General features: G+C 41.4%; 1 protein-coding gene across 1 annotated transcript; it reads right to left on the bottom strand.

The window, feature by feature from the left end:
• Positions 1-16: 16 nt before the first annotated feature.
• Positions 17-10,925, bottom strand: LOC106752218 (lysophospholipid acyltransferase 5). Its single transcript, XM_014633759.1, has 8 exons — positions 10,510-10,925; positions 5,439-5,546; positions 5,211-5,333; positions 4,609-4,724; positions 4,362-4,520; positions 4,002-4,238; positions 3,386-3,694; positions 17-3,301 (listed from the first exon to the last, which is right to left on the bottom strand). The coding sequence occupies exons 1-8, from the start codon at positions 10,613-10,615 to the stop codon at positions 3,020-3,022; spliced, it is 1,440 nt and encodes a 479-aa protein (XP_014489245.1). The 5' UTR covers positions 10,616-10,925; the 3' UTR covers positions 17-3,019.
• Positions 10,926-11,733: the final 808 nt, after the last annotated feature.

Below are 11,733 nucleotides of genomic sequence, written 5' to 3'. Positions count from 1 at the left end.
GCACGAGACGTCGATATCTCTTTTTGTATGTATCTTTTAAGAAAATAATTGAAAAAAATACATTTTTTTATATCAAACAACATCCAGCATAATTAACTCGCTAATGTTATCCTGCCTTTTCATACACAGACTCTTTACGCATCGCGTCGAGACGTTTTGCTCTTATCTTTCAATCGGGCGACACGTCTCGCGTCTTTCTACGTTAATGTTAACGTAGGATGCTGAGATACTCAGAAGGGGGGGAACGACATACTTATCGACGATGTTTCGTATTAACGCTGAGCGCGTACGATTGACAATTTTTAAACACCGTCAGAATTCATGCGTTCGCGCTTATCAGTTCTAAGTATGACGACATCGCACCGGGGAAATCAGTTGAAATCGTCCTATAGCCTCAATTCTATCGACCAATATACACCTGGTTTCAACACGGTTCCGGCACTTTTCTCTCATTGTGGTTCGGAAAGTAGCCGATTGTTCGATGAGAAAACTCAAATTCTGGGAGTTGATCAAAAACAAATTTTCTCGTTAGACTATTGCTGCTCTCCAATCACCGGAACAAAAAAATAAATATGAACTAATGACTGCTTTTTAGAAGAAAAGGTGATACAAAAAATGACCTCTGACATCGATACAGTAACCAAAAATTACATTTTTTTTTGTCAAATTCTGAGAGTAAGGCCATTTAAGGGGGGAAAAAAATGCTTATTCTTACCCTCTCGGGAAGATTTATTTTTTGATAACATATGTAGCGAATTCTTTTCATAATACTAATAATAACCAATGATTGAAAGTTCATAGGAAAAAAAATTAAGAGCATGAACTATACAGACGCGTTTTCGGAGCAGTTGAGAGACGGAAAATATATACATACAGAGAACGCCACATTTTGTTAACGGCAGTTTAGGAAAAAAAAATGACTATAGTGACCCATTTTAGACGATAATGAATTTTTCTAGTAACATATAAAGAAACGTGGCAAAAGGTGATTTAATGGTTGGACTGGATAGCTGCTATTGGTTGTTTTCCGAAATGTCCGAACTATATTGAAACCAGGCGTATGCACAGTGCTAAAAACAAAACAAAATACAAACAAAAAAAAATCCTGCCTATGCTTACGTGTATTATTTATTCGGTTATCTAAAAACGTGTTGCAATTCGTAAATCTATACGTGACTATCGTCGAAGATGTCAGAAACTGGTCGTATCTTTGATCGACAAATGACGGACGTTAGGCGAAAAATAGCGGTACTACCGATTATTAATATTAATAATTACCGTCAATCCAATTCGATTGCTCAATAAGCGCGCACGTCGGGATGTTTCGAGAGATCGCAAGGTATACCAGTATCTGTACGCTCTTCACTTATAAACCGCTACCGATTATGCGTTTATAATCTGTGATAAGGACTGTGCGCATGATAAAAGCCACATGGCCGCCGCAATATGAGAATAGGTCGTTGTTAGTTTTTTTTCCTCTTCTTTACGAGAATTTACGCAACTGCGAACGTATACACGGTTTGAGAATTGCCTCTCACGATACTCCGTACACTTGATGCTATATAGAACATGAATACGCAGGTATACCGAGTGACCAGTAGGACGTTGTTGAAATTTAAACCGTTACGTATTCCTTTCTTCATCTTCTTTCAAGCGTCTTCTTCACGCTTGTACGTCTCAATATTTTTCGCATATTGTATTCTTCTTCCTTGAGCATTTCTCCCGGCCTTAATTTCAGCAACGTCTTAATCATCATTTCGTATGTACAGAAGGTACCGACTAGAATCTCCCTCTCCGTCGTATTTACATCTAGAGCGATATAGTAGTTGGTAAACTGCGAAATACTGCAAATGAAAATTAGAAATCGCTATCGATAAAATAGACGCTTCTATTTCTTCGGTACGCGTAACTATGCGCGCGCGTACTTACCTGGCTGTAACAATTTGCGCTATGATTATTTCTCTTCTTCTTATTTCGCACTTAGAAAACGACGTAACGATACTTCGTGACGCGATTGCCCTAAACTTAATACTTCGGTGACTGGACGTTCGCCATTCTTATCGCGACACCTAAGTACACGTAGTTGCTCTGTTCTCTTTCAACGTATTTTTTCTCCTCTTTTTCGGAATATTGGAACGCCTGACTAGCCTGTATGATACTGCTGCGAGTATCATGAGCTACTATTCATCCTTATCGCTAAGCAAAATGACACGCGTAAAAACGCGTGACTGTTATTGTGCACTATTCGAAAATTCAAAGGATAACACCGCAACCAGTACAATAGAACTTCAAAACAAACTTAGCTAAATACTACTGGGTATTCAAAAAAAAATTACTGTACAAGAATAACGAGATATTTGGAATTGTCTTATCACGTGTCGCTGGATTTTTTTTTTTTTTTCGAATATAGGTGCTGTGAAATTGAGACTGAGAAACGTCCAAGTATACAAGCCCACGTATACACACACGTACACATATACGCACACAATTCCCGACCAGCGGAATTTCCTCGCGAAAGAACGCGTCAGAGTTTGTGAATCCTCAGTTGTACATTACTCTTACTCACTCTCACTCACACATACACACACACATACAGAATACAACCATTCCATCAATACCATATTTCGTGTGAGCGACGGACGTCACTCAAGGATCTTCACTCTCGACTCGTAATTGCCAAAATATCCGATAATAACAATCGAAAGGTCATTGACAAAGATACCGTATACAATGGCATTTTTGTCGAGAAAAAAAATAATGCTTCAAAGAATTCATAACTGATACGAAATGCGATAATAGTGACCGTACGATGTTCCGGTATATATATTATCTCCTGTTAGATATGCGTTATCACATTCTTTCCGACGACGAAGACTATGAGTAACGCAACACTGTATAACCAATGTCCGTCCTTTTTCGCAATTATACGTCCTTCTTGGATATCGTTTCGCAAGCGAGCGACGCAACAGGGCAATGCTTCAATAATAATATCGGCGCAAAAGAGAGAGATCATATCGCCTTATTCTTCGTGCGACCGACGCCCCGCGTGTCTGTGGCCCAGCAGCCGTTTGATGAACGGCGCGAGCAACGGATAAGAAAGGAAGAACACATGTCCGAGGTAATACAAACTGGCGTGTACGTAGTTGTAACGCGGGTAAGAGAGCAGTACGAACGCCAAGAGGACGTATCCCATGGTGATGAAGGTGTAAAGCTTCAAAAAGATCCAGGCGAGAACACGCGCCTCCCAGCGGGTCTTCAGCATCGTTTGTACTTTCTCGCTGTTCTTCAACACTGGTCCGATCTAGAAGGAACAGCAAACGTGGAACAGGCATTTAGAAGGCGCAGCGCTAATTTTTTTCTTTTATATACCAGGTGACACACTTACGTCTCGCTCGAAGTATGTCACGACGAACTCCATGAAGAAACAGTGATAATATCCAGAGTGGAGACCATGCCATAGAGCGAGAAAGAGCAATGTCACTATCTGGCTGTATATTTTTGATCCTAGAAATTTCACCCTCTTGTAGATATACTCCGCGCACCAGTTATTAGTGTTGGTGTTAAATGAGAGAATGTAATGGTGCATCTGCGTGGCAGTTTCGAACGTCCGTAGCTTCACGTTCGCGCAACCATCCCACTTTATACGACCCTCGTCGTCCTTCCCGTTGTAGGTTAGACCGAAAGTGATGCACACCTGAAATAACCGATAAAACGTCATTTTTATCGCGTACTGCGTATAATTAGAAAAAAAGATTTTCTCTTAATTTTTCTGCGAATTTTCTCGGTTTCTTTCCCGCGAGTGAGAAAAATTCGTAATTATTGCTTAACGTATAATTTCATTGAAATTCTCCACCCTTAGGAAAGAAACCGAAAGAATCGGAAGATTTGGAAAAAAAAACCTCGATTTTTTCCGAGTTTTCAAAACTACAGTATTACGAGTGACAACAGAATCAAGAATACACAGTTTGATGTAAATGTATCTCTTTTGACCATACACTTACCCCTTCCGTGATCAGCCAGCAGCTGACGTATTTATAAAGATTAATCCGACCCCAGAGGCCGACGAGCAATAATTTCTTGATTAAGTTTTTCTTCTGGAACGCCGGCTCAAAGAGATATTGATCGGAAACGTAGAGCGTCCCGATTTGAAACACCGCCACGTACACGAATCCGATGAGAGCTCGCGACAATCCCGCCCACACGCAATCCGGCAGTTTGACGGCACCGGTTTGTGGATCCTGAAATACGAAGCGTGCCAGCCACTTGTCGAAATAGATTCGTCTTTTCTTGCGCGGTTTATAATTAAAAGTAGGCCCCCCGGCTTCCCGACCGAGCGAGGCACCATCGGCCAGACAACGTACACGTTCTGTCAGTTGACCGTCGACGAAGTCCAAGTAACGTCGCATACTGAACTGCGGCCCGATCAGGAATGCGCCCGGAAAGTAAGCGTACGCCGCGATCTCTAACAGGGACGGCCGTTCCTTCAAGACCACTCGTTTCTGGCTGTCGGACAACTCTTCCTGCAACATGAATCGCAATAGTTACGTCGAAATGAACGTGCACAGGAAATACATAGGAAAAGAGATAGGGAAGAAATAGCGTTCATACGTCACGTTTCTGACCATCCCACAAGTTAAACGTGAGTCCTATTAGTCTGAGTGTCAACACGCATTGTGGCATTGTCCATTTGATGTCGTAATCTTCAGTGCTGGTGGTGTAGTAACCTGCGTGAGATAATTACTTCGTTCGAAGTGACTTTATGCGTAGAAAAAAAGAGCACTGGATTCAGGTGAATAATTACTCCAATATTCCTCAGCAAATTTTCACCTGGATCAAGTAAGATATCGATTTGATTCGAGTAAAATACTTTCCAAGCAAATTATCCAAATATTTTCTTAATCCAAATAAAAATTTGCTAAAGAGTATTCGAATGATTATTTACTCGAATCTAGCATCTTTTTCCGTGCAACTTAACATTATCGATAAAGAAGAAACCATGAAAGTAGTTTGAGGGAAAAAACAGATATTAGCTCTATGATAAAAACAATCAAGAGTGGAAAAAGTATTATCTTGATAATATTATAACGACCAACTTTAAAAAATATATATTTCTTATGGCACCCTTTCTCCTTGGCGATAAAGTCATAACAACATTCGACAAATATCGAGTTAGCATCGCAAGTTTTTGGTTCTATATATTATCGCTTTACCGTAAAGTAGATACGTCATGTTGAACAATAATGTTATTATGACGGATAGTCCGGTGCTTCCGAGGATCGTTAAAATGAGATACGTCGCACATACCGCCGTCGATGAATGGAGTATGTTCAGGTCTGCGAAACAATTACAGTTAGAGTTAACCGTTGAATAAATTAGCATACGCGAGTTCCTTATTTTTTTTCTGTATAAATATTAAGACAATGGTCCCGTCCAATTACCGTAATTCCAGTAACCAATTGAGAGACCACAAGCGATGAAAAACATATGCTGCCGAATGGGATCTTTACCATAGAGGGTGTATCTATGAAGAAGCGCAACAGGGAATCCTGGAAACAAAAAAGTTCACTTGCTGTTCTTTACGTATTTACAGCTGTATTATAGATCAGCATCAGCTTCGGCTGAGCTTTGGAAAGCTCTCGAATATGCTTATCATTTTCTTTTCTCTTGCTCATATTTATTGTTTTCGTCGAACGCTCTTAGAATGTCGAGCGCTAGAGCAAAAATAAACGTTATTACCTATCTATTTGTGTCTACATGGAACTCCAATAACGCCTTCCATTTCCGGCTTAAAATGCATTAAATGCAAATATGCAGTAAACGGCATATATATGCATTCACCGTGTACGTTACCGTTGCATTTGATGCGACTGAGTTGCCGATTCTTTCCAAAACTGCCAGTCATGATAAAAAAATTATATATATGCGATGTGCCCGATACTGAATACCTTACTTAACTTCAGAAATGAATGGCATTATTAGAATCACATACATTATCATAGCTAAATCATGTTAATTATTTCAGTAACGGACGTATCGCAATCTTTCGCGTGTAGAGATGGTCTGTTCTTTTCAACTGAACTGGCTGGCCTAGTTCAAGAAATTTTACGCACAATGAAGCGTGAGAATCTCGTACGTACGCTTCATACATCTCCAATGTATATGTAAATTTCCTGGACTAGTTTGTGTAATTTCTTGAACTGGCGCAGTCAGTTCGGTTAAAAAGAACTAAGGATGTCTGTCGCTAAGTGGGATATCCGTTACATACTTGTGGTTTACGTCAATATGAGAAAAATATAGTTCCCTATCATTTTGCAAACGATCATGTAAAATTTTCAATTACTGCGATCATTGAAAATAGATACGTAGTATAAGAGGTTTCTTACAAATTAACTTAAAAATTTGCGTGATTGTTCGCAAGATGATAGGGGACTTTGTTTCTTAACATGATTTAAATTACAAGTGTATGACAGATATCTAACTTAGAGGCGAACGTTTTGTATAGATAAGAGTTTTAAATAAAAAGTCAATATCAAGTTCACACACATGCGATTTGATTCACAAGCGCTCTCATCTATCTCGCATTTATATAACGATTCTAAAATGGCTCGAGTCCGAATTTCAAGTTAAGACCTCTTAACACATTGCATGCGGGTATATTTCGCCGCGGACTTACCGCGTGGTACTAGCGGGAGTTTGGTATTCAGTAAAATATTCAATTGAGCCAAGTAACTCGACAAACTAAATTTCTAAAAAGAAACAATGGAAATCGTTGCCTAGCAACACAAACACAAACACCGTACACACTTACAATGCCCATCGTATTTATACGATACCCGCTCTCCAGCGCAAATCTACTAAATACGTACTTTTATGTGACCCGCGCTCTAGTGACAGACTGCAGAAAACCTCAAAAGTACGTTTCCCGCATGCAATGTGTTAAATTGAATACATTAAGAAAGTGAACATTTTAATAAAGAAGCCGAACAAATTGTTTGTTACGATTAAGTTATTTCACAGATATTATTTTTTACGCATGTGGGATGAATTTACGTAAGTAAATGTTACGTTCATGTTGTATTTATGCAAATGAGCTCAAAATATCCTAACATCAAATGAATCTTTGGAACCGTTGCCCCCATTAAGCAAGAAATAAGCAGTAAATCTCTTGGAACATTGATTTTATATAAATATTACAAATATTTCGACGTAATATTTTATTAAACATCTTTAAACTGTTACTTGATAATATAATATTACTAAATATTAAAATAATCATAATGTGTAGAAATATTATTTTTAATGTTTGGGTCAAATATTGGTATACAATGACATTGTATACGGCATCAAGAACCGCATATTTGAAAATGTTACAAAACGTCATTATAATAACGTTTCGTTAATGATTTCTTGTTCACTGGGATTTTGTCTCTTATCATTTTCTGTATCTGTTGAACATCGTAAAAAAACCACATCGTAAACGATAAAGTTGCACTTCCTGAAAGTGTTATCAGAGATCGGAGAGAGAGAATATCGCGATATATAAAGAGAAATAATGTTAGCTAATGCCAGATAAGAAAATATTACTCGTATTTCATTATTAACCACATTAATCCGTTACTTCAGCGGAAGACGGTAATACTCGTTTATAATACACGCTCAGATTACCAAAACTAAATTTTGCGCGGTCATGCAAAGATTCGATCTAATTAACTCGAGACTATATTATGTCTGTCTGACTTGATAGCCAAATATTGCAAAACTTACGCGATAGCACGTGTACGATCGTAAAAATAAACATATACACGGTGCGTCATAATTTTTATGTTACGTACACGACACATAGGCACGTGTGCTTTTTGCACGCGCGCTTCTTGCTCTTCGCGCTTGCCTTTGCGTTTCCTTGTTTTTATATCAATATGATAATGCAGCATAATCACGCGTTGCGGAATAGGAAAACAAGTAGTTTGTCATGCTGTCGGCGATGTCAAACGAATCACCGTATGTACTCTCGCGCGAGATGAGATGCGATTTCCAACTCTTGTGCTACTTCATCGATACGGCGATGACGCTAATATAATCGTGTTTCCTGAGATCAGCATTATATATTGTTTACGGTATGATACAAACAGTGACGACGGAGCAGCAGTCGCTGACGTTGTCGAGTAAAGCATAATCATACATTAATGATCGGACGCGTGTGTAAGTTTGCAGCGGTGAATCCATACCATTATGGATCAGTGTATTAGCTACGGGCGCGTTGTGTATCGTGCAAGGGAAGGAGGAAGAGGGACGAGAGAAAAATGACTATACACCGGACGATAGAGTTGGCACGATTATAATCGAGATTTCGATTCGCTTTGGCGACTCAACACAATCGTCTTGAAATAATTACGATTTCTAAAACGGGATCGCAAGCGCGCGCGTCTGCGACCGTCAGGTCGAATTTGACGATCCTGCAATCTCTTGTCTATCTCATTGATGTAATATTTGCTACAACGATCGAGTATTTGTGTAACGCGATATGATGCGTTCTATTGACTTATGATAGATACTCGCAAAACTGCATATGGACCGAACTCCACGTTACTCCTACTTAATTCGTTCTTCTTAACGCTTTCCGCATTTTTGCGCACTTAGATTTTTCCTCCTTCTTTAATACATTGCATGCATATATTTCGCCGCGGACTTACGCGTGTAGCGGGCGTTTCTCCGTGAATTTCACGGGAGTTTGGTATTCAGTAAAATATTCAATTAAACCAAGTAACTCGACAAACTAAACTTCTAAAAAGAAACAATGGAAATCGTTGCTTAGCAACACACATGAACACCGTATACACAATGCCCATCATATTTATACGATACCCGCTCTCCAGCACAAATCTACTAAATACGTACTTTTACGTGATCCGCGCTCTAGTGACACTGTCAGTGCAAAAAACGTCAAAGTACGTTTCCCGCATGCAATGTGTTAAAAAAAAAAAAAAGGAAAAACACGATACTTTTCTGTATTCTACACTGAAAAAAGGAGATTTAGAAATTTATTTGTGAGGTATAAAGTTTATTTAACAAAAATAAACGTTTACTTAAATACGGCGGAATGAAATTTTATTCCTGGCAAATAAATAACCAATTAATAAGAAAGCTTAAGTATATTTCACATAAATATATATTTCGTCGATACAGTTAAGTTTTTCTAAGCGATAAATATCGAAGAAAATGTCACGAGGGATATTTCCTTCGCAAAATTTCAATTTTTTTTTTTTCAGTGTAAAAGGAGCTCGTGTTCGTAAAGATTATTTCAGAAAACTTATAATTCNATTGGGGGGGGGGGGGGGATTGGCCTTGTAAATATATTCCAAGTCATAATCGCATACCAATGGATATGTATTTATTGGTCTATATTTTGAACATTCATTTTTATCGATAAAAGTCTCTTAAGTGTGGTTTCTTAACTAATCAGATTCCTAAGTCACTTTTATCGATAAAAGCGAGGATATAAGTCATTACTTTCAATCAGTTCTTAGATCAATGTCGAAATCGAAAGTACCGAGACATCAACCAGATTCTTTCCGAGTCGCCAAATACAGGAGGTCGGTTGTGTATCTCAAAATATGGTGAAAATGATAAAAACGAGCATTTCTTTAATCAAGGAGTCGATTGTGCATGCGAAAACGAAATGAGAATTACAAATATTCGAATAAATTCGCTCACTTTTGTAATTTTCACTTCGGTGAAAAGCAAAAAATTCGATATGTTTCAAAATGAGAAAATTTACAGTTTTTCACGAGTTCACGCTGGAGAAGATTCACGACCACCTGCGAGTTGATCGCGAATCTTCTCCTGTAGCGTGAATTCGTGAAAAAGGTAAATTTTCTGTTTGAAAACATATGGAATTTTCACGCTTCCGCCCTAGGGAAAAATTACATGATCGATACCCAGTTTTGTGATACACAATCGATCTCCAGGTAACTATCACGGCGATGAAAATGCGATAAACCTCACGTGAGATCGCTCGTGTAACTCATGCGAGATAGCTCGTGTAACTTCATATCGAAAGATATCAACCGGTATAATAGGGATACATCCACTTGTATATACATCCAATTTCGCACATATTTATCTACACGAGATGAAAATACTATGAGGCGGAGGAAAGTGACACACACACACACAATCGACCATTCCTATCGATCTCGATCGAATTGCCAAGGAAGCAAACTTCACGGATGAGCGGTCGCGGCAACCTTCGACCGACTTCACGCGGGACTCTCATGACAAGGCATCATTACGAGATGACGAGATAACGCCGCAAAAACACATCACTTCCCGCATAAGACACATATCTCTTCGGATACCCGGACATTCGTCGTATATCACATGGCGTATGAAATAACAGATCTCTCTCGTCCCGTCGCGAAACGTTGCACACCGATCTCGCGACAACGACGGATGAAATGGGGAGGAAACGGAAGAGATACGGGGGAACGCGGAAACTGGATGTTCACTTACCCAACAGGATCGAGACGAGGAGACGTAGAGCGGCCTCCGGGGCGCCCAGGAGCGTCGACAATTTCGCGAGCCCGCCCGGGCTGTACGCCACATGACTGCTGTCCATGGCCGATGACGATGCGTGCCACGTGCGTGTCGCAGCGAGTCTCGCACGACTGTCTGTCCGTTACAACCGCCACATGTAATCCCCACGTTCGCGTGGGAGACCTCGTGCGGCTCACTCCGTCTCTCTTTCTCTCTCTCTGTCTTATTGCAGCGTGGCGTAACAGACACCGATTATTCGCTGGATGCGAGTCAACGTGCGACTAGCTCGCTATCGAGCTCGCGACTGCCGTACGAGAACGGCCAGCCGCCGCCGTTGTCGTTGCCGTCGCGTCCGCCGTCGTCGTCGCGCCGGTCGTCGTCGTCTCGGTTGTTGTCTCGGCCGTTGTCGCCGCCGCCGTCGTCGACGTCGCCGTCGCTGCTGCCGACGCCGTCGCCGCGGCTCTAGTCGCGCTCGCCACTGCAAATGAGCCTCGCTGTGGTCGTCCAACCACCATCACCAACCGCCGCGGCGGACTTTCTGTTGAACTGACCTCACTGTCGCCGCCGTCGTAGGCGTGCGCGCGGGGTAACAACGACGCGGCGCCGCGGGAACGATGGGCGACGCGACCGTAGAGGAGGATAACATCGCCATCTTCTATGTAAATCGAATTAGGACATTGGACGACCGAAGGAGATCCCGCGCGCGCGTCGTTTTTTCTCTCTCCCTCTCGATTGTTTCGAAACGATGCAGAGAGGCGAAGAGAGGGGAGGGAGGGGGATAGAGAGAGAAACAGAGCGGGAAAGGGAGGGAAGGCCGACCGTTTGATCGCGCGTTTCTTCGCCCCCTCTCGTAACGAGCCAAGTGGGACAACCGGGAACAACTGAGCGAGGCCGACGTAGAGACCGACGTGTACAGACGCTCAGGGCGGCAAGGGCGGGTCGGCCGAGCCGTCGGAAACTAGCGTCGCGTCGCGCGGCTTACTTTATCCCGGACGATCGATCGATCGCGCGCGCGCGCGGGAATCGAGACAGCGAATTGAAACGCGCGCGCCTGCGCAATGGCGGCTATTGGCCGACGGACAAGGTCAAGTACGAGGTTGCCTTTTTATACGCGTCCATGAGTATCTTGAGGCACACACAGGTATGAATACAATCGGATATCGGAGCCACGTCGGAAACTTTGATCTTGGAGCGATTTTG

This window comes from Dinoponera quadriceps, unplaced genomic scaffold (genome assembly GCF_001313825.1).
Source record: "Dinoponera quadriceps isolate SergipeBrazil2010 unplaced genomic scaffold, ASM131382v1 scaffold479, whole genome shotgun sequence".
NCBI lineage: Eukaryota > Metazoa > Arthropoda > Insecta > Hymenoptera > Formicidae > Dinoponera > Dinoponera quadriceps.
Note: the sequence above shows the minus strand (reverse complement) of the source record. Positions and strands in the feature narration are given on the sequence as shown.